The sequence below is a fragment of the Lithobates pipiens genome, unplaced genomic scaffold (assembly GCF_037356315.1).
Source record: "Lithobates pipiens isolate NorthernLeopardFrog02 unplaced genomic scaffold, aLitPip1_a1.2 Scaffold_1, whole genome shotgun sequence".
Taxonomy (NCBI): Eukaryota; Metazoa; Chordata; class Amphibia; order Anura; family Ranidae; genus Lithobates; species Lithobates pipiens.
The window spans coordinates 106,496,449-106,520,140 of record NW_027507685.1 but is presented as its reverse complement, the minus strand read 5'-3'; the positions used below and the strand labels follow the sequence as shown (position 1 = coordinate 106,520,140).

Genomic DNA, 23,692 nt, shown 5'->3' with positions numbered 1-23,692 from the left:
AAACTACGCCTCTCCAGTTGTTCAGAAGCTGCAATTCCCATCATGCCTAGTCATGTCTGTGAATGTCAGAGTTTTACAATGCCTCATGGGATGTGTAGCTCCGCAACAACTGGAGGGCCGTAGTTTGGAGATCCCTGCCTTAGATGATCTGGCACTGCAGATGTTCAGTTATGAGGCTACAGAACAGGTTTTCGTAGGCACAGCTTCATATAGGGAATTAAGTGGAAGCGGGGAGATACTTGCACTTCAGGCACTCAGGTATCGCTTCCTCTCCAGCAAAGAGAACGGAGAGCAGCATCGTATTGTCATCACCAAAACCCCACTCCAAACCTCCTGAGACTTTATCAGTCAGAGGCAGCAGTGCCTTCGATGATCTTGCACTGCAGATATTCAGCTATGAGGCTAAAGAACAGGTGTGCATAGGCACAGATCAATAAAGTAAATGAATCGGAAGCAAGGGAGATCCTTGCACTGGAGGTCCTCGGGTAAAGCTTCCTCTCCATCAAGAACAGCAGCACAGAAGTGCCATCGCCAAATCTCATTCCAAAACTCAAACTTTCTGAGGCTAGCAGTTCAAAGGGAGCATTGGCTTAGATGATCTTGCACTGCAGATATTTGGCTATGAGGCTAAAGAAACAGGTGTGCCTAGGCCCAGATCCATAAAGTAAATGAAGCGGAAACAGGGAGATCCTTGCCCTGGAGGTCCTCAGGTAAAGCTTCCTCTCCAGGAAGGAGAACAGAGAGCAGCACAGAAGTGGCATCGCCAAATCTCCTTCCAAACCCTCTGAGACTAGCAGTCAGAGGCAGCAGTGCCTTAGATGATCTTGCACTGCAGATATTCAGTGTTGAGTCTAAAGAACAGGTAGGCACAGATCCATAAGGTGGAAGCAAGGAGGTTCTTGCATGGTAGGTCCTCAGGTACAGCTTCCTCTCCACAAGGAGAACCGTGGGCAGCACAGTAATAGGACTTAGCCACCAATATTGCCTGTGGTCCTGTTGTTGACCTACAATGCCTTGTTTCTGTGTGGCGACGGCCAATTTGGTACAGACGGGGCTTTGCTTCAGAGCTGCTGGTAATCTGATAAATGTTGGCAGAGTATTCAAGAAGCAGCAGGAGAAATGGAGAAAGCACAGATCCACAGAATGAGTAAAGCAGAAACAGGGAGATTTTTGGATGGTAGGTTCCCAGGTACAGCTTTCTCTCCAGCAAGGAGAACAGAGAGCAGCACAGTAGTGGCATTACCCAATCTCACTCCAAACCACCTGAAACTAGCAGTCAGAGGCATCAGTGCCTTAGATGATTTTTCAGTGCAGATATTCAGCTATTAGGCTACAGAACAGGGGTGCCATATAGTGAATAAAGCGGAAGCAGGGAGATGCTTGCACTGCAGGTTTTCGGGTACAGCTTTCTTTCCAGCAAGGAGAACAGTGAGCAGCACAGTAGTAGGACTTAGCCACCAGTATTGCCTGTGGTCCTGTTACTGACCTACCATGCCATGTTTTTGTGTGGAGACAGCCAATTTGGTACAGACTGGGTTTTGCTTCAGATTTGCTGTCAATCTGATGAATGGTGGCAGAATATTCAAGAAGCAACAGGAGAGGTGAAGGAAGCACAGATCCACAGAATGGACGAGGCAGCAGCAGGAAAATTCTTGCACTGCAGATCCTCAGGTACAGCTTCTTCTCCAGCAAGGAGAACAGTGAGCAGCACAGTAGTAGGACTGGCCACAAGTATTGCCTGCAACTGATCCTTTTCCTGTTACTGACCTACAATGCCATGGAGGTGGCCATCTTGATAAGAGAGCAGGGTTTTGCGCTCTCATGTCAGAGCTGCTCACCTTATGACTGATGATGATGAGGTGGAGAAAGCACAGATTCACAAAATGAGATAAGCAGGGAGATCCTTGCACTGCAGATCCTCAGGTACAGCTTCCCTTCCAGCAAGGAGAACAGGGAGCACGACAATAGAATATTTACCAATTCTTAAAAATTGCTAAGCATCGCACCTGCGGCATTTTTGCAGCCCTGTTTGTCTGTATTGTGACTGTTCAGATGGGCAGTAAAATATCTCCACTGTCCGTTTTTACCACCCCTCTGAAAGATTCTTTTTAATTGTGTTTTGTGCTGTATTTGTAGAAACTCGTAGATACATTTCTGCCCCTTTTTGATGTTTTCCTCTTCATTTATATGGACACTGCTCTGCAATTGTCTCCTCAGACCTCCAAGGATGACCTGCTGCTCACAGACTTTGAAGGTGCTCTGAAGTTCTTCCGTGTCCAGCTCCCAAAGCGCTATCGTTCTGAAGACAACGCTAAAAAGCTAATGGAGCTGGCCTGCAGCCTGAAGGTACCCACTATGACTGATTCCCCTAATAACTCCTTTCTTTGTTTCCAATGATTCATAGCCTGATTCATGGATTAACGGACATACTTGTGACCGAACGTCCGGGCTGTGGAGTGTTTGCTACTGTTTCGTGTGATATTTGTGCTGCCAGCTAAGCTCCCGGCTTGAATCTCCAGTCACCTGTGGTTAGTTGTGTATATGAATGCACATCCACTGCGCTTGGTTAATGTAATCTGTGCGATGGCAGCGTGCCTGCTCATTGTACCCTCCATGCCTGCTGATCGCACAATGCCCGGGAGCTTGGAGGAGATTGTTCAAGCTCTACTGGCTGCATAAATGGAAGAAGCTCGGATGTCGTGTCACAGCGGGCAAAAACACAACCTGTGATATATAATAATGGAAAACTTTTTTGTTTATAGTTTCTTAAACTGACAGCGTACATATTTTTATGTTCATACTGTGCTTTTTACATTTCTTTTTTTTTTTTTTTAAATAATGCTATCCATTAACCCCTTCTATACCCGGGCACTTTCACCCCCTTCCTGCCCCTTCAGCTCTCTCACACTTTAAATGACAATTGCGCGGTCATGCAACACTGTACTGATATGACAGCTTTATCATTTTTTTTTTTGAGACAGAGCTTTCTTTTGGTGGTATTTAATCACCACAGGGGGGTTTTATTTTTTGCTAAACATATGAAAAAAGACCGAAAAATTTTGAAAAAAAAACGTTTTTCTTTCTGTTATAAAATTTCATAAATAAGTAATTTTTCTCCTTCACTGATGTGCGCTGATGAAGCTGCACTGATGGGCGCAGATGGGCTGCGCTAATGGGGCGATGATGTGCTGCGTGAAGGGAGCTGATGGGATGGGCGCTGATAGGCTGCCATGTACTGATAAGAGGCGCTGATGGGATGGGCTGCGCTGCACTGTTGGTGGGCGCTGACAGGCTGCGCTGCTGGGCGCTGACAGGCTGCGCTGCTGGGCGCTGACAGGCTGCGCTGCTGGGCGCTGACAGGCTGCCATGTAATGATAAGCGGCGCTGATGGGCCAATAGGCTGCACTGATGGGCACTAATCAGAGTAAAGGTGTGCTGTCAGAATTGCTGGTTACCAGCTCCCCTCTCCTCACGCTGTGACGGCGCATGAGGAAAGGAATGCTGATAACCAGCAAGTTTTACATGTGATCAGCTGTGATTGGACACAGCTAATCACATGGTAAAGGACTGCTTTGATTGGCACTTTACTGCAATCACAAAGTGTGTCGGGAGCGCGGGAAGGACGTGGTTTTGGGAGGACATCCGTGGATGAGCCAAGGTTGGTGGACACCTGCCCATCACACTCGCTATATGACCAAACGTTTCTGAACACCTGACCATCACACTCACCAGATCACCATAATTTTGAGGACACCCTCCAAATGATGGAGTTTAGGTGTTTCCAGTGAAGGGTACAGTTAGTGCTACAGCAAACAAAGCATGACTGTGCTCCTCTACACAAAGCCAGCTCCCTAATGACATGGTTTGGTGAGTTTATTTTGGCAGATTTCTTGGATGGGCAGAGAGCCCTGACCCTACTGAGCACCCCTATTGGTGGCCAATTCCCCCATCTGCCAACACTTGGCTTAATTGTTTGCTTAGCGCTTAGGGATTCGGATCTAGAACTTTCTCCTTCCTTGCTTTCTGGATTTTTTGTTCTGGTCGATGGATTTTTAGAGGGACGCTGATCCTGTTGACAGTTGTTGTTGTTGCAGTTGGTATGCCCGCCCCTCTCCTCCTCCTACCCAATCACAAAAGCCTTTGCATCGTGTGAACAATTTCACATAATACAAAGGCTACTGTGAATGGGCAATAGAATGGGTGGGCCGGGCATAGCTCTGTGTTCTCCTCTCAGATCCTTGAAGTGTGCCCCCAGCAGAGCATTGTGACATCTCTGACCCATCCTGTTCTGAGCACACATTGTCCAGTCCCTGACCCGTCCTGTTCTGCACACATTGTGCGGTCTCTGACCTGTCCTATTCTGCACACATTGTGCCGCCCCTGACCCGTCCTGTTCTGAGAACACATTGTGCCACCCCTGACCCGTCCTGTTCTGAGAACACATTGTGCCGTGCCTGACCCATCCTGTTCTGAGCACACATTGTGCCGTCCCTGACCCATCCTGTTCTGAGCACACATTGTGCCGTCCCTGACCCGTCCTGTTCTCAGCACACATTGTGCCATCTCTGACCCATCCTGTTCTGCACACATTGTGCCGTCCCTGACCCGTCCTGTTCTGAGCACACATTGTGCCATCCCTGACCCATCCTGTTCTGAGCACACATTGTGCTGTCCCTGACCCGTCCTGTTCTGAGCACACATTGTGCTGTCCCTGACCTGTCCTGTTCTGAGCACACATTGTGTCGTCCCTGACCCGTCCTGTTCTGAGCACACATTGTGCCGTCCCTGACCCCTCCTGTTCTGAGCACACATTGTGCCGTCCCTGACCCCTCCTGTTCTGAGCACACATTGTGCCGTCCCTGACCCATCCTGTTCTGCACACATTGTACCATCCCTGACCCGCCCTGTTCTGCACAAATTGTACCGTCCCTGACCCGCCCTGTTCTGCACAAATTGTACCGTCCCTGACCCGCCCTGTTCTGCACAAATTGTACCATCCCTGACCCATCCTGTTCTGCACACATTGTGCCGTCCCTGACCCATCCTGTTCTGAGCACACATTGTGCCGTCCCTGACCCGTCCTGTTCTGCTCACATTGTACCGTCCTGTTCTGCACACATTGTGCGGTCCCTGACCTGTCCTGTTCTGCACACATTGTGCCGTCCCTGACCCGTCCTGTTCTGAGCACACATTGTGCTTTTCCTGACCCGTTCTGTTCTGCACACATTGTACCATCCCTGACCCATCCTGTTCTGCACACATTGTGCCGTCCCTGACCCATCCTGTTCTGAGCACACATTGTGCCGTCCCTGACCCGTCCTGTTCTGCTCACATTGTACCGTCCTGTTCTGCACACATTGTGCGGTCCCTGACCTGTCCTGTTCTGCACACATTGTGCCGTTCCTGACCCGTCCTGTTCTGAGCACACATTGTGCTTTTCCTGACCCGTTCTGTTCTGCACACATTGTGCCATCCCTGACCCATCCTGTTCTGCACACATTGTGCCGTCCCTGACCCGTCCTGTTCTACTCACATTGTACCGTCCTGTTCTGCACACATTGTGCGGTCCCTGACCTGTCCTGTTCTGCACACATTGTGCCGTCCCTGACCCGTCCTGTTCTGAGCACACATTGTGCTTTTCCTGACCCGTCCTGTTCTGCACACATTGTGCCGTCCCTGACCCGTTCTGTTCTGCACACATTGTACCGTCCCTGACCCGTCCTGTTCTGCACACATTGTACCGTCCCTGACCCGTCCTGTTCTGCACACATTGTACCGTCCCTGACCCATCCTGTTCTGCACACATTGTGCCGTCCCTGACCCGTCCTGTTCTGAGCACACATTGTGCCGTCCCTGACCCGTCCTGTTCTGAGCACACATTGTGCCGTCCCTGACCCATCCTGTTCTGCACACATTGTGCCGTCCCTGACCTGTCCTGTTCTGCACACATTGTGCCGTCCCTGACCCGTCCTTTTCTGCTCACATTGTACCGTCCTGTTCTGCACACATTGTGCGGTCCCTGACCTGTCCTGTTCTGCACACATTGTGCCGTCCCTGACCCATCCTGTTCTGCTCACATTGAGCCATCCTGTTCTGCTCACATTGTGCCGTCCTGTTCTGCACACATTGTGTGGTACCTGACTGCACACATTGTGCTGTCCCTGACCCGTCCTGTTCTGCACACATTGTGCCATCTCTGACTCGTCCTGTTCTGAGCACACATTGTCCAGTCCCTGACGCATCCTGTTCTGAGCACACATTGTGCCATCCCTGACCCGTCCTGTTCTGCACACATTGTGCGGTCCCTGACCCATCCTGTTCTGAGCACACGTTGTGCTGTCCTGACCCGTCCTGTTCTGAGCACACATTGTGCCGTCTCTGACCCGTCCTGTTCTGAGCACACATTGTGCCGTCCCTGACCTGTCCTGTTCTGAGCACACATTGTGCCGTTCCTGACCCGTCATGTTCTGCACACATTGTGCCGTCTCTGACCCGTCCTGCTCTGCACACATTGTGCCGTCCCTGACCCTTCCTGTTCTGCACACATTGTGCCGTCCCTGACCCTTCCTGTTCTGCACACATTGTGCCGTCCCTGACCCGTCCTGTTCTGCACACATTGTGCCGTCCCTGACCCATCCTGTTCTGCACACATTGTGCCGTCCCTGACCCGTCCTGTTCTGCACACATTGTGCTGTCCCTGACCCGTCCTGCTCTGAGCACACATTGTCCAGTCCCTGACCCGTCCTGTTCTGAGCACACATTGTCCAGTCCCTGACCCGTCCTGTTCTGAGCACACATTGTCCACTCCCTGACCCGTCCTGTTCTGAGCACACATTGTCCAGTCCCTGAACCGTCCTGTTCTGCACACAGTCCTGAGTCCTGTTCTGAGCACACCATCAGATATTGTTTGCTCTGAGATGTACTCCATGTACGCTTTGCTCGCCAACTCTGCTGTTCTGGAAAGTGGTTAATAATGCAGAAGGTTTTGTTCCCAGTGAAGGATATCCTGTCTGCTCCGCATGACAGGAGAGCTGCATTCAGTGGCCACTTCTCTGCTGATTCACGTTTGTAAGTATCCTGTAGATTTCTGCATATTGTCGCTTATCTGCTTTATTTTGGTGCTTAGAAAGTTCTCAGAATTGCCCCCAATGATTTCCTGGAAGTATTTCTGCTTATTATATATTGTAGCTGTAAGGAATGGGCAGGAATTCCATCTTTAGTCTTCTGGGACATGTTGTGGATTTTCTCTTGTTAAAAAAAAAAAAATAGATTTTCTTCCCTGTGGATGTACAATACAGGTTTATGGGACCCTCATGTGTGGTGTAGGCATTGATTCGGGGCTTTATACTGTAGGCTCTTACTCTGGCGTATTATTGATCTGCCGCCATTTACAAGTAGCACCGTGATGACGATCTTCACCTTTACTTAACATATGCTGTTACTAAGCCTCTCACCCCGAGCTGCTAATAGGGGGGTAAAGCCAGCCCTCCTGTACTAGGCCTTTACCCCATTAGTCCAGCGGGGGTCCCGGGGCAAGAGACGAGTTATTTTCCATGGGATGTGGTGGAGTATAACCATGGTCCAGCACTTATAGTAAAGTTCGCTAGGAGGGCCCCGGGAAGAAAGGGGACTTATTCCACTCCCAGCAGTCATTCCTGACCTTCGCACTCAGTACTCTACATACTCCTCAATCTGCATGATGCATACTCCTGACCCCTGTGGTTTGCATGGGGCATATCCTGACCCCTGTGCTCTGCATACTCCTGACCCCTGTGCTCTGCATACTCCTGACCCCTGTGGTATGCATGGGGCATACTCCTGACCCCTGGGCTCTGCATACTCCTGACCCCTGGGCTCTGCATACTCCTGACCCCTGGGCTCTGCATACTCCTGACCCCTGGGCTCTGCATACTCCTGACCCCTGGGCTCTGCATACTCCTGACCCCTGGGCTCTGCATACTCCTGACCCCTGGGCTCTGCATACTCCTGACCCCTGGGCTCTGCATACTCCTGACCCCTGCATACTCCTGACCCCTGGGCTCTGCATACTCCTGACCCCTGGGCTCTGCATACTCCTGACCCCTGGGCTCTGCATACTCCTGACCCCTGGGCTCTGCATACTCCTGACCCCTGGGCTCTGCATACTCCTGACCCCTGGGCTCTGCATACTCCTGACCCCTGGGCTCTGCATACTCCTGACCCCTGGGCTCTGCATACTCCTGACCCCTGGGCTCTGCATACTCCTGACCCCTGGGCTCTGCATACTCCTGACCCCTGGGCTCTGCATACTCCTGACCCCTGTGCTCTGCATGGGTCATACTCCTGACCTCTGTGCTCTGCACAGGGCATACTCCTGACCCCTGTGCTCTGCATAGTCCTGACCCCTGCATACTCCTGACACCTATGCTCTGCACGGGGCATACTCCTGATCCCTGCACACTCCTGACACCTATGCTCTGCACGGGGCATACTCCTGACTCCTGTGCTCTGCACGGGGCATACTCCTGTGCTCTGCATGGGGCATACTCCTGACCCCTGCGCTCTGCATAGTCCTGACCCCTGCATACTCCTGACACCTATGCTCTGCATGGGGCATACTCCTGATCCCTGCACACTCCTGACACCTATGCTCTGCATGGGGCATACTCCTGATCCCTGCACACTCCTGACACCTATGCTCTGCATGGGGCATACTCCTGATCCCTGCACACTCCTGACACCTATGCTCTGCATGGGGCATACTCCTGATCCCTGCACACTCCTGACACCTATGCTCTGCATGGGGCATACTCCTGATCCCTGCACACTCCTGACACCTATGCTCTGCATGGGGCATACTCCTGATCCCTGCACACTCCTGACACCTATGCTCTGCATGGGGCATACTCCTGATCCCTGCACACTCCTGACCCCTGTGCTCTGCACGGGGCATACTCCTGACCCCTGTGCTCTGCACAGGGCATACTCCTGACACCTGTGCTCTGCACTGGGCTGTGCATGTCCACTGTTTTTTTGACATTTGTCAGTTGCATATTGTGAATACCCACTTTTATATAAAAAATGTGTATTATTAAATTATCTTTGGTAATGCTCTAGGTGTGCGCACTTTTTGCACTTTTTTTCATTTCTGTTTTTCTTGTAGGGCGTACGCCTGACCCCTTCGCTCTGCACACTCCTGACCCCCGCACGTTGCGTGATGCATACTCCTGACCCCTGCACTCTGCGTGGGGCATACTCGTGACCCCTGTTCTCTGCACGGGGCATACTCGGGACCTTTTTATCTGAAGCGCCTCTCTTCTCTACATCCTTTCAAAGTGCTGAATTTTAAAGATTGATCGAGCGTTCTGAAAAAGGGGTCGGAGAGCTGAAGTTACTCTCTGCAGATCTCAGTGAGGAGATTTCTGGAAGCTGATTGGAGGGAAGAGACGCACCTCCCTGCACACAGGAACAGAGCTGAGGCTGTCAATCTGCTGGAGCTCCCTCCCCTGTCACCATTTTTTTTCTTGGTGTCAGGAAAGCTTGTCAGACGTGACTCGTGCTGACAGCAAAGGAAGGAGTCAGCAGACAGAAATTACACTTAGTGCTCTGGACTGAGACAAGTACACACTGTAGAGGGATGTGCTTTGTTCAGATTTCATGTCTGAGGTTTACAACCACTTTAGGCCGGGTTCACACCGCTGCGATGCGGGAACGCCGCGAATCCGCGGCGTTTTCCCGCATCGCATGACTCCCGCCGGCAGTTCACACTGCCCTATGCGGACGGCTGGGAGTGTCAATGATATGTTAATGACACCCCCAGATCCGTCGGCAAATCGCAGTGCGATCTGCTGACTCGCACAGGAATCGGATCGCATGGTGTGAACCCCCATGCGATCCGATTCTGTTGCGGACCAAAAAAAGGGCCCCGTGCGAGTTTGCTGCGGGAGCGATGCGAATTCAGCCATACTATCTGTATGGCTGAACTCGCATCGCTACGGAGATCGGATGTGATTTGCGGTGCGAATCACATCCGGATCTCCCCCCGCAGCAGTGTGAACCCAGCCTTAAGCACGCCTTATATGCAGGCAGCATCAACGTTGGCCAGTGATTTGTACAAAGAACACGTTTAGATCTGTCCGCAAAAATATGCAAACTCCTGTCTCACTGCTGTTCTCTCTCCTTGTGCAGGGAGACTGGTCTGGTCTCCGCCCCCTCCTGTAGTTTTCTACAGGCAGTCTGTAGTGGGTGGAGCCTGCAGGGCACCTCCCACATCTGTTCTCTGCACAGGCTTTGTACAGTACAGTGATTCACACAACTTTTGCATTGTGAAATTTGGGTTTGCAAAAACATTTGGCGTGCATAAAGAAATGTAAATTTTTCTTGCATCAAGTCAACTTTGTTTCTAAATTATTCATTTTTTTTTTTTATATATTTCAGATAAGTCAGAAAAAACTCAAAAAGTACGAGAGGGAATATCACATGATGAGAGAGCAGCAGGCACAGCAGGAAGACCCTGTTGAAAGATATGAGGTGAGTGACATAAAAGGACAAACAAGAATCTGGTGATCAGAGTCAGGACTGCTGATAAGGCAGTACAACCGGCCCTCCTGTACCGGGCCCCAGCCCCATCGGTTCAAAAGGGGGGGCTTGGGCACCTTCTGAGCAGAAGGGATGGCTGGTACTGCCATTGCTGACCCTGATCTTCTTCTGCCTCCCACTGCACTGCCGACTTCTCCTCCTACCCCACCCTTTGGCTGAGCTGCAGGGTGATCCATTCAAGTATCTGTGCCCCCTTCCACCCGCTGTCTGGGCCCCCCTGTGTGCCCCCTTCCACCCGCTGTCTGGGCCCCCCTGTGTGCCCCCTTCCACCCGCTGTCTGGGCCCCCCTGTGTGCCCCCTTCCACCCGCTGTCTGGGCCCCCCTGTGTGCCCCCTTCCACCCGCTGTCTGGGCCCCCCTGTGTGCCCCCTTCCACCCGCTGTCTGGGCCCCCCTGTGTGCCCCCTTCCACCCGCTGTCTGGGCCCCCCTGTGTGCCCCCTTCCACCCGCTGTCTGGGCCCCCCTGTGTGCCCCCTTCCACCCGCTGTCTGGGCCCCCCTGTGTGCCCCCTTCCACCCGCTGTCTGGGCCCCCGTGTGTGCCCCCTTCCACCCGCTGTCTTGGCCCTCGTATGCCCCCTTCCTCCCACTGTCTTGGCCCCCGTGTGCCCCCTTCCTCCCGCTGTCTGGGCCCCCGTGTGCCCCCTTTCACCCGCTGTCTGGGCCCCCGTGTGCCCCCTTTCACCCGCTGTCTGGGCCCCCGTGTGCCCCCTTTCACCCGCTGTCTGGGCCCCCGTGTGCCCCCTTTCACCCGCTGTCTGGGCCCCCGTGTGCCCCCTTTCACCCGCTGTCTGGGCCCCAGAGTGCCCCCTTTCCCCCGCTGTCTGGGCCCAGAGTGCCCCCTTTCCCCCGCTGTCTGGGCCCAGTGTGCCCCCTTTCCCCCGCTGTCTGGGCCCAGTGTGCCCCCTTTCCCCCGCTGTCTGGGCCCAGTGTGCCCCCTTTCCCCCGCTGTCTGGGCCCAGTGTGCCCCCTTTCCCCCGCTGTCTGGGCCCAGTGTGCCCCCTTTCCCCCGCTGTCTGGGCTCAGTGTGCCCCCTTTCCCCCGCTGTCTGGGCCCAGTGTGCCCCCTTTCCCCCGCTGTCTGGGCCCCCGTGTGCCCCCTTTCACCCGCTGTCTGGGCCCCCGTGTGCCCCCTTTCACCCGCTGTCTGGGCCCCCGTGTGCCCCCTTTCACCCGCTGTCTGGGCCCCCGTGTGCCCCCTTTCACCCGCTGTCTGGGCCCCCCTGTGTGCCCCCTTCCACCCGCTGTCTGGGCCCCCCTGTGTGCCCCCTTCCACCCGCTGTCTGGGCCCCCCTGTGTGCCCCCTTCCACCCGCTGTCTGGGCCCCCCTGTGTGCCCCCTTCCACCCGCTGTCTGGGCCCCCCTGTGTGCCCCCTTCCACCCGCTGTCTGGGCCCCCCTGTGTGCCCCCTTCCACCCGCTGTCTGGGCCCCCCTGTGTGCCCCCTTCCACCCGCTGTCTGGGCCCCCGTGTGTGCCCCCTTCCACCCGCTGTCTTGGCCCTCGTATGCCCCCTTCCTCCCGCTGTCTTGGCCCCCGTGTGCCCCCTTCCTCCCGCTGTCTGGGCCCCCGTGTGCCCCCTTTCACCCGCTGTCTGGGCCCCCGTGTGCCCCCTTTCACCCGCTGTCTGGGCCCCCGTGTGCCCCCTTTCACCCGCTGTCTGGGCCCCCGTGTGCCCCCTTTCACCCGCTGTCTGGGCCCCCGTGTGCCCCCTTTCACCCGCTGTCTGGGCCACCCAGTGTGCCCCCTTTCACCCGCTGTCTGGGCCACCCTGTATGCCCCCTTTCACCCGCTGTCTGGGCCCCCGTGTGCCCCCTTTCACCCGCTGTCTGGGCCCCCGTGTGCCCCCTTTCACCCGCTGTCTGGGCCCCCGTGTGCCCCCTTTCACCCGCTGTCTGGGCCCCCGTGTGCCCCCTTTCACCCGCTGTCTGGGCCCCCGGGTGCCCCCTTTCACCCGCTGTCTGGGCCCCCGTGTGCCCCCTTTCACCCGCTGTCTGGGCCCCCGTGTGCCCCCTTTCACCCGCTGTCTGGGCCCCCGTGTGCCCCCTTTCACCCGCTGTCTGGGCCCCCGTGTGCCCCCTTTCACCCGCTGTCTGGGCCCCCGTGTGCCCCCTTTCACCCGCTGTCTGGGCCCCCGTGTGCCCCCTTTCACCCGCTGTCTTGGCCCCCGGGTGCCCCCTTTCACCCGCTGTCTGGGCCCCCGTGTGCCCCCTTTCACCCGCTGTCTGGGCCCAGTGTGCCCCCTTTCACCCGCTGTCTTGGCCCACCCAGTGTGCCCCCTTTCACCCGCTGTCTGGGCCACCCTGTATGCCCCCTTTCACCCGCTGTCTGGGCTCCCGTGTGCCCCCTTTCACCCGCTGTCTGGGCCCCCGTGTGCCCCCTTTCACCCGCTGTCTGGGCCCCCGTGTGCCCCCTTTCACCCGCTGTCTGGGCCCCCGTGTGCCCCCTTTCACCCGCTGTCTGGGCCCCCGTTTGCCCCCTTTCACCCGCTGTCTGGGCCCCCATGTGCCCCCTTTCACCCGCTGTCTTGGCCCCCGGGTGCCCCCTTTCACCCGCTGTCTGGGCCCCCGTGTGCCCCCTTTCACCCGCTGTCTGGGCCCCCGTGTGCCCCCTTTCACCCGCTGTCTGGGCCCCCGTGTGCCCCCTTTCACCCGCTGTCTGGGCCCCCGTGTGCCCCCTTTCACCCGCTGTCTGGGCCCCCGTGTGCCCCCTTTCACCCGCTGTCTGGGCCCCCGTGTGCCCCCTTTCACCCGCTGTCTGGGCCCCCGTGTGCCCCCTTTCACCCGCTGTCTGGGCCCCCGTGTGCCCCCTTTCACCCGCTGTCTGGGCCCCCGTGTGCCCCCTTTCACCCGCTGTCTGGGCCCCCGTGTGCCCCCTTTCACCCGCTGTCTGGGCCACCCAGTGTGCCCCCTTTCACCCGCTGTCTGGGCCACCCTGTATGCCCCCTTTCACCCGCTGTCTGGGCCCCCGTGTGCCCCCTTTCACCCGCTGTCTGGGCCCCCGTGTGCCCCCTTTCACCCGCTGTCTGGGCCCCCGTGTGCCCCCTTTCACCCGCTGTCTGGGCCCCCGTGTGCCCCCTTTCACCCGCTGTCTGGGCCCCCGTGTGCCCCCTTTCACCCGCTGTCTGGATCCCCCCTGTGTGCCCCCTTTCACCCGCTGTCTGGATCCCCCCTGTGTGCCCCCTTTCACCCGCTGTCTGGATCCCCCCTGTGTGCCCCCTTTCACCCGCTGTCTGGATCCCCCCTGTGTGCCCCCTTTCACCCGCTGTCTGGATCCCCCCTGTGTGCCCCCTTCCACCCGCTGTCTTGGCCCCCATGTGTCCCCTTCCACCCGCTGTCTGGGCCCCCGTGTGTGTCCCCTTCCACCTGCTGTCTGGGCCCCCGTGTGTGTCCCCTTCCACCTGCTGTCTGGGCCCCCGTGTGTGTCCCCTTCCACCTGCTGTCTGGGCCCCCGTGTGTGTCCCCTTCCACCCGCTGTCTGGGCCCCCCGTGTGTGTCCCCTTCCACCCGCTGTCTGGGCCCCCCGTGTGCCCCCTTTCACCCGCTGTCTGGGCCCCCGTGTGCCCCCTTTCACCCGCTGTCTGGGCCCCCTTGTGCCCCCTTTCACCCGCTGTCTGGGCCCCCGTGTGCTCCCTTTCACCCGCTGTCTGGGCCCCCATGTGTGTCCCCTTCCACCCGCTGTCTGAGCCGCCGTGTGTGTGTGTCTCCCCTTACACCTGCTGTCTGGGCCACCCTGTATGCCCCCTTTCACCTGCTGTCTAGGCCCCCTTCAGCCCCCTATCTGGGCCCCCTTCAGCTACCTGTCTGAGCCCGTCTCTGTGCCCCCTTCCTCCCGTTCTCTGAGCCCCCGTGTGTGTCCCCTTCCACCCGCTGTCTGAGCCCCCGTGTGTGTCCCCTTCCACCCGCTGTCTGAGCCCCCGTGTGTGTCCCCTTCCACCTGCTGTCTGAGCCCCCGTGTGTGTCCCCTTCCACCTGCTGTCTGAGCCCTCGTGTGTGTCCCCTTCCACCTGCTGTCTGGGCCCCCGTGTGTGTCCCCTTCCACCTGCTGTCTGGGCCCCCGTGTGTGTCCCCTTCCACCTGCTGTCTGGGCTCCCGTGTGTGTCCCCTTCCACCTGCTGTCTGGGCCCCCGTGTGTGTCCCCTTCCACCCGCTGTCTGGGCCCCCCGTGTGCCCCCTTCCACCCGCTGTCTGGGCCCCCTTGTGCCCCCTTTCACCCGCTGTCTGGGCCCCCGTGTGCTCCCTTTCACCCGCTGTGTGGGCCCCCATGTGTGTCCCCTTCCACCCACTGTCTGAGCCGCCGTGTGTGTGTGTCTCCCCTTACACCTGCTGTCTGGGCCACCCTGTATGCCCCCTTTCACCTGCTGTCTAGGCCCCCTTCAGCCCCCTATCTGGGCCCCCTTCAGCCCCCTGTCTGAGCCCGTCTCTGTGCCCCCTTCCTCCCGTTCTCTGAGCCCCCGTGTGTGTCCCCTTCCACCCGCTGTCTGAGCCCCCGTGTGTGTCCCCTTCCACCTGCTGTCTGAGCCCCCGTGTGTGTCCCCTTCCACCTGCTGTCTGAGCCCTCGTGTGTGTCCCCTTCCACCTGCTGTCTGGGCCCCCGTGTGTGTCCCCTTCCACCTGCTGTCTGGGCCCCCGTGTGTGTCCCCTTCCACCTGCTGTCTGGGCCCCCGTGTGTGTCCCCTTCCACCTGCTGTCTGGGCCCCCGTGTGTGTCCCCTTCCACCTGCTGTCTGGGCCCCCGTGTGTGTCCCCTTCCACCCGCTGTCTGGGCCCCCCGTGTGCCCCCTTCCACCCGCTGTCTGGGCCCCCCGTGTGCCCCCTTCCACCCGCTGTCTGGGCCCCCTTGTGCCCCCTTTCACCCGCTGTCTGGGCCCCCATGTGTGTCCCCTTCCACCCACTGTCTGAGCCGCCGTGTGTGTGTGTCTCCCCTTACACCTGCTGTCTGGGCCACCCTGTATGCCCCCTTTCACCTGCTGTCTAGGCCCCCTTCAGCCCCCTATCTGGGCCCCCTTCAGCCCCCTGTCTGAGCCCGTGTGTGTCCCCTTCCACCTGCTGTCTGGGCCCCCGTGTGTGTCCCCTTCCACCTGCTGTCTGGGCCACCGTGTGTGTCCCCTTCCACCCGCTGTCTGGGCCCCCCGTGTGCCCCCTTTCACCCGCTGTCTGGGCCCCCGTGTGCCCCCTTTCACCCGCTGTCTGGGCCCCCGTGTGCCCCCTTTCACCCGCTGTCTGGGCCCCCCTGTGTGCCCCCTTCCACCCGCTGTCTGGGCCCCCCTGTGTGCCCCCTTCCACCTGCTGTCTGAGCCCTCGTGTGTGTCCCCTTCCACCTGCTGTCTGGGCCCCCGTGTGTGTCCCCTTCCACCTGCTGTCTGGGCCCCCGTGTGTGTCCCCTTCCACCTGCTGTCTGGACCCCCGTGTGTGTCCCCTTCCACCTGCTGTCTGGGCCCCCGTGTGTGTCCCCTTCCACCTGCTGTCTGGGCTCCCGTGTGTGTCCCCTTCCACCTGCTGTCTGGGCCCCCGTGTGTGTCCCCTTCCACCCGCTGTCTGGGCCCCCCGTGTGCCCCCTTCCACCCGCTGTCTGGGCCCCCTTGTGCCCCCTTTCACCCGCTGTCTGGGCCCCCGTGTGCTCCCTTTCACCCGCTGTCTGGGCCCCCATGTGTGTCCCCTTCCACCCACTGTCTGAGCCGCCGTGTGTGTGTGTCTCCCCTTACACCTGCTGTCTGGGCCACCCTGTATGCCCCCTTTCACCTGCTGTCTAGGCCCCCTTCAGCCCCCTATCTGGGCCCCCTTCAGCCCCCTGTCTGAGCCCGTCTCTGTGCCCCCTTCCTCCCGTTCTCTGAGCCCCCGTGTGTGTCCCCTTCCACCCGCTGTCTGAGCCCCCGTGTGTGTCCCCTTCCACCCGCTGTCTGAGCCCCCGTGTGTGTCCCCTTCCACCTGCTGTCTGAGCCCCCGTGTGTGTCCCCTTCCACCTGCTGTCTGAGCCCTCGTGTGTGTCCCCTTCCACCTGCTGTCTGGGCCCCCGTGTGTGTCCCCTTCCACCTGCTGTCTGGGCCCCCGTGTGTGTCCCCTTCCACCTGCTGTCTGGGCCCCCGTGTGTGTCCCCTTCCACCTGCTGTCTGGGCCCCCGTGTGCCCACTTCCACCCGCTGTCTGGGCCCCCCGTGTGCCCCCTTCCACCCGCTGTCTGGGCCCCCTTGTGCCCCCTTTCACCCGCTGTCTGGGCCCCGGTGTGCTCCCTTTCACCCGCTGTCTGGGCCCCCATGTGTGTCCCCTTCCACCCACTGTCTGAGCCGCCGTGTGTGTGTGTCTCCCCTTACACCTGCTGTCTGGGCCACCCTGTATGCCCCCTTTCACCTGCTGTCTAGGCCCCCTTCAGCCCCCTATCTGGGCCCCCTTCAGCCCCCTGTCTGAGCCCGTCTCTGTGCCCCCTTCTGCCTGCTGTCTGAGCCCCCCTGTGTGCTCCCTTCCACCCCCGTCTGAGCCCACCTCTGGGCCCCCTTCCACCTGCTGTCTGGGCCCCCCCCCGTGTGCCCCCTTCCACCCACGTGCTGCCCCCCCCCCCCCCCGTGTGCCCCCTTCAACCCACTGTCTGGGCCCCATTGTGTGCCAATGTCTCTGCAGCGCTGCTGGGCTCCCTCCTCTAATTTCAGGTTGGAGAGCAGTGTTATTTACTGGCCCATGCCTTCCCTGAATGAACACAGTGAGAAATCAGTACAGATCGCTTCTGTGTCCATTTCTCTCTGAAGCATAATAAACTGTGTGTACTATGCTTCAGTTTGTGAATAAACAGCCTCAGAGCTCTCCCTCCCCCGGGATGATGATTGCAGCCACCGGCATCACAGTTTTATTTCTTAGATTTATTTTATCTTTATTTATTTTTTATTTATTTTTTTAGAGCTAGCGGTCAGCTCTCTTGTAAAAGCATTCCTAGCTGTTAACTAGCTGCTGGACTGCTTTTACAAGCAACAGGAGGGACTTTCTCAGGCTGTCATACCCCACTGGGACACCCGAGCACGTGGACACGCCGATTGGTCGGACGGCCAAACAAAGCCTAGATCGGCTTTAATCAACAATGCGCTGTGGTAACCCAGAAGCGATGGCCTGACATCACTTCTGGTTTCACCCGGAAGTAAACTGCACCATTTTCAAAAAGGAAAAACATTTGATCTCACCGACATGGCACCTCATGGCAAAGAACTCTCTGAGGATCTGAAACAAAGAATTGTTGCTCTACATGAAGATGGCCTAGGCTATAAGAGGATTGCCAAGACCCTGAAAACGATCTTCAGCACGTTGGCCAAGACCATACAGTGGTATAACAGGACAGGTTCCACTCAGAACAGGCCTCGCCTCAGCATCATATCCAGAGGTTGTCTTTGGGAAATAGATGTATGAGTGCTGCCAGCATTGCTGCAGAGGTTGAAGGGTCATCCTGTCAGTGCTCAGACCATACGCCGCACACTGCATCAAATTGGTCTGCATGGCTGTCGTCCCAGAAGGAAGCCTCTTCTAAAGATGATGCACAAGAAAGCCTGCAAACAGTTTGCTGAAGACAAACAGACTAAGGACATGGATTACTGGAACCATGTCCTGTGGTCTGATGGGACCAAGATAAACGTATTTGGTGTCAGATGGTGTCAAGCGTGTGTGGCGGCAACCAGGTGAGGGCAAGTGTGTCTTGTCTACAGTCAAGCATGGTGGTGGGAGTGTCATGGTCTGGGGCTGCATGAGTGCTGCCGGCACTGAGAAGCTACAGATCATTGAGGGAACCATGAATGCCAACATGTACTGTGACATACTGAAGTAGAGCATGATCCCCCCCCCCCCTTCGGAGACTGGGCCGCTGCGCAATAATACAACATAACCCCAAACACATCTCCAAGACCACCACTGCCTTGCTAAAGAAGCTGAGGGCAAAGGTGATGGACTGGACAAGCATCCTTAAATGGAAGGTGGAGGAGCGCAAGGTCTCTAACATCCACCAGCTCCGTGATATCATCATGGAGGAGGGGAAGAGGACTCTGGGGGCGACCTGTGAAGCTCTGGTGACCTCCATGCCCAAGAGGGTTAAGGCAGTGACGGAAAATAATGGCGGCCACACAAAATATTGACACTTTGGGGCCAAATTTGGACATTTTCACTTAGGGGTGTACTGACTTTTGTTGCCAGCGGTTTAGACATTAATGGCTGTGTGTTGAGTTATTTTAAGGGGACAGCAAATTTACACTGTTATACAAGCGGTACACTCACTACTTTACATTGTAGACAAGTATCATTTCTTCAGTGTGGTCACATGAAAAGATAGAAGGAAAGATTTACACAAATGTGAGGGGTGTACTTACTTTTGTGAGATACTGTATATATTAAAAAAAAATAAAAAAAAAAGTTTTCACCCCTTTTGGCATTTTCATGCTTTATTATAGAAAGTTGGGTTTTTATAGAGTTTATTTTTGCAGCAGATGCACGGGGAGTTTTTTCCCTTTTTTCTGAAGCAGAGATTAAACCCGCTGAACATCCGTCCTTTTTAAGCTTCAGCAACTATTTAATTATGATGCTTCGAGACACAAATCCCATTCTAAAAGAATCTCGGCCCCCAAACTGTGCATTGACAGTAACGATCACCGCAATCTCCTGAGAAAATTCAACCCCCCCCTCCAGATGTCTGAAAAAATGGAAATCACTAAGGCTCGGGCGGGTGTGGTGTATAAGTGGGTGTTCCGTTGTGGACATGGCTCGAGCCACATGCACACTGGGCGCTTAGCCTTGGGGATGAGGTGTGAGTGGAAGGTGCACCATCCAGCGCCACATCCGGCAGCCTGTCAAGCTTGATGAGAGGCTGCTGCGGCTGGAGGGTGTACCGGGTAGCAGTTATATTTAGTGCGGTACGCACCTGCAGACTGCTTGCATTGGGCGTTAAGCCCTGTGGTTGCTAGGTGTGAGTGGAAGGTAGAGATACTCTGTCCAGCCCCACGGCCAGCAGCCTGTCAAACTTTAAGAAGCTGGGGGACGGTGCACCAGGCAATACTTACAGTGGGGTATAGAAAAGGAAATCCACCCCGCCCCCCATATTTAAAATGATCACGTTTTGTTTCCTTGCAACCCGAAATGAAAACAAGCAGATCCTCTCAAGTTCAGTTGCATTTGATGGTGACCGTTTGTGGACTGCAGTCTTCAAGTCATTCCACAGATTTTCAATGGGGTTTATGTCTGGGCTCTGACTAGGCCATGCAAGGACATTCCCAGTATTCTCCTTCATCCACTGTTTGCTCATTGGTGGACATTCCTTGCCTTCTCCAACCACTGTGTGCTCATTGGTGGGCATTCCCCTCCTTCGCCTCCAACCACTGTGTGCTCATTGGTGGACATTCCCCGCCTTCTCTTCCAACCACGGTGTGCTCATTGGTGGACATTCCCCACCTTCTCCTTCAACCACTGTGTGCTCATTGGTGGACATTCCCCACCTTCTTCTCCAACCACTGTGTGCTCATTGGTGGACATTCCCCGCCTTATCCTCCAACCAATGTGTGCTCATTGGTGGACATTCCCCACCTTCTCCTTCAACCACTGTGTGCTCATTGGTGAACATTCCCCGCCTTCTCCTCCAACCACTGTGTGCTCATTGGTGGACATTCCCCGCCTTCTCCAACCACCGTGTGCTCATTGGTGGACATTCCCCGTCTTCTCCTCCCACCACTGTGTGCTCATTGGTGGACATTCCCCGCCTTCTTCTCCAACCACTGTGTGCTCATTGGTGGACATTCCCCACCTTCTCCTTCAACCACTGTGTGCTCATTGGTGGACATTCCCCACCTTCTTCTCCAACCACTGTGTGCTCATTGGTGGACATTCCCCACCTTCTCCTTCAACCACTGTGTGCTCATTGGTGAACATTCCCCGCCTTCTCCTTCAACCACTGTGTGCTCATTGGTGAACATTCCCCGCCTTCTCCTCCAACCACTGTGTGTTCATTGGTGGACATTCCCCACCTTCTTCTCCAACCACTGTGTGCTCATTGGTGGACATTCCCCACCTTCTCCTCCAACCACTGTGTGCTCATTGGTGGACATTCCCTGCCAACCACTGTGTGTTCATTGGTGGACATTGCCCGCCTTCTCCTCCAAACACTGTGTGATCATTGTTGCTGTGTGCTTTGGGTCATTGTCATGTTGGAAGGTAAACCTTCTGCCAGAAGAGGGCAGCAGATTTTCTTCAAGAATTTGATGGTATTTTTCCCCTCCCATTTTTCCTTCTATCCTGACAAGTGCTCCAGTACCTGCTGCAGAGAAACACCCCCATAACAGGATATTACCACCCTCATACCAGCATATTACCCCCTCCATAACAAGATATTACCACCTCCATGCTTTACTGCAGGAATTATGTTATTTGGATGGATTTCCGCCAGACATATAATTTGGTGATGAGGCCAAATACATTTAATTCAATTCCATTTTAGTCTCATCTGACCAGAACACCTTTTTTCGATGTGGCCTCAGAATCTTCATGATGCGTTTAAGGTGGTCAGATGAGACTAAAAGTGAATGATTTGGCTTCAACACCAAATGATATGTCTGATGGAAATCCAATACTGCTCACCATTCAAATAACACCATTCCTGTAGTAAAGCATGGAGGTGGTAATGTCCTGTTATATGGGTGGGTAATATCCTGTTATATGGGTGGGTAATATCCTGTTATATGGGTGGGTAATATCCTGTTATATGGGTGGGTAATATCCTGTTATATGGGTGGGTAATATCCTGTTATAGGGGTGGGTAGTATCCTGTTATAGGGGTGGGTAGTATCCTGTTATAGGGGGGGGTAATATCCTGTTATGGATGAGGCAAAATAGCATCAAATTCTTGAGAAAAATCTGCCTTCTGGCAGAAAGTTGTCAATGGGAAGAAGGTTTACCTTCCAACATGGCAATGAACCAAAGCACACGGCAACAATAAGCACACAGTGGTTGGAGGAGAAGGCGTGGAATGTCCACCAATGATCACACAGTGGTTGGAGGAAAAGGCGGGGAATGTCCACCAATGAGCACATCGTGATTGGAGAAGGTGGGAAATGTCCACCAATGAGCACACAGTGGTTGGAGGAGAAGGCGGGGAATGTCCACCAATGAGCACACAGTGGTTGGAGGAGAAGGCGGGGAATGTCCACCAATGAGCACACAGTGGTTGGAGGGAAGGCGGGGAATGTCCACCAATGAACATACAGTGGTTGGCGGGGAATGTCCAACAATGAGCACACAGTGGTTGGAGGAGAAGGTGGGGAATGTCCACCAATGAGCACACAGTGGTTGGAGAAGAAGGCGGGGAATGTCCACCAATGAACACACATTGGTTGGAGGAGAAGGCGGAGAATGTCCAACAATGACCACACAGTGGTTGGAGGAGAAGGCAGGGAATATCCACCAATGAGCACACAGTGGTTGGAGGAGAAGGCGGGGAATGTCCACCAATGAACACACAGTGGTTGGAGGGGAAGGCGGGGAATGTCCAAAAATGAGCACACAGTGGTTGGAGGAGAAGGTGGGGAATGTCCACCAATGAGCACACAGTGGTTGGAGAAGAAGGCGGGGAATGTCCACCAATGAACACGCAGTGGTTGGAGGAGAAGGCGGGGAATGTCCACCAATGAACACACAGTGGTTGGAGGAGAACGCAGGGAATATCCACCAATGAACACACAGTGGTTGGAGGGGAAGGCGGGGAATGTCCAAAAATGAGGACACAGTGGTTGTAGAGAAGGCGGGGAATGTCCACCAATGAGCACACAGTGGTTGGAGGAGAAGGCGGGGAATGTTCACCAATGAGCACACAGTGGTTGAAGGAGACGGTGGGGAATGTCCACCAATGAACACGCAGTGTTTGGAGGAGAAGGCAGGGAAAGTCCTTGCATGGCCAGACAAATCCCAACAGACTAAAGGCTGGAATTAATGCAAAAAGTGGTTCAACAAAATACTGACACAAGGGGGTGATCCATTTTCCAACTCGGTGATTCTGTTTTGGAAATTATTTTTTTTCTGACATGTTGGTGTTATAAAATTCAAGTGAAAGATATAAGTTGCACTGAGTAAATACAGCTAGATAAAATAAAAACTGTGTCTGTCTTCATTTCAGGCGCCAAAGAAACAAAATGTGATCATTTTAAAGAGGGGTGATTATTTTCTTTAACCCACTGTATGTTTAATGTAGGACGCACCTGCAGACTGCCTGTTCACCCCTTGGGGGCACACTGCATAAGCGTAGGTACCGCCCAGCCACAGCAGTCATCAACATCTCATCAAGTTTATCAGGCTGTCTGCATTGGGGCCAGAAGGTGCGCTTCAGCTTTTGGATTTTCTTTTTCGCAACCGTTGAGATTGTGCAGAAATTGTTTGTTACAATCATTCAACACAAATTTGTTTAATGCCAAGAATTATTTTTTATTTTTTTATTATATAGCACAGACAATTTACATAGTGTACATTAACATCAGTCCTTGCCCTCTGAAAGAGATGGCCATCTAATGTCCCTATTTTATATCCATGCATACATACACATACGAGGGCCACTTCGGACAGCAGTCAACTAGCCCACCAGCATGTCATTGGAGTGTGGGAGGAAATCCATGAAAGCGCAGAGGAGCATATACAAACTCCATGCAGATCGTGTCTGGACCAGGATTCGAACCAGGGATCCCAGTGCGGCAAGGCAGAATTGTTAAGTAGGGTTCCTGGCAAAACCTATCACCCAAAGACAATCTCTGGATATGACACTGAGATTGTCACTCCTTCCTAGAGCGCCCCCTTTGTTTATACCAAGTTAATGTGTATCTTTTTGCTGCCAGTAGGATAGTGCAAGAAACATGGATGTTTGGGTTGACTTCCTAAGTGACAATGGTCACTGGGACTGGGATTAATCATTTCATAGACTGTTGCTCTTTGGACTCGGTCTCTATAATGTTACCTGGACATTTATTTCGTTCCTCAGGATTTCTTTAAACTGAATTTGTGTTTTCTTTTTCTAGCGTGAAAACAGGCGACTTCAGGAAGCAAACATGAGACTGGAGCAAGAAAACGATGACTTGGCTCATGAGTTGGTTACCAGTAAGATTGCCCTACGCAAGGACCTGGATAATGT

At 55.1% G+C, this 23,692-nt stretch overlaps 1 protein-coding gene across 2 annotated transcripts in view; it reads left to right on the top strand.

Moving 5' to 3' along the window:
• RABGAP1 (RAB GTPase activating protein 1) overlaps nt 1-23,692 on the top strand; it is a 219,864-nt gene that overhangs the window by 170,500 nt on the left and 25,672 nt on the right. For both annotated transcript variants that reach the window (XM_077469737.1, XM_077469648.1), the window contains exons 19-21: nt 2,218-2,346; nt 10,417-10,509; nt 23,580-23,690. In XM_077469737.1, coding sequence (XP_077325863.1) covers nt 2,218-2,346; nt 10,417-10,509; nt 23,580-23,690 — 333 coding nt within the window. The remainder of the gene's footprint in view (nt 1-2,217; nt 2,347-10,416; nt 10,510-23,579; nt 23,691-23,692) is intronic.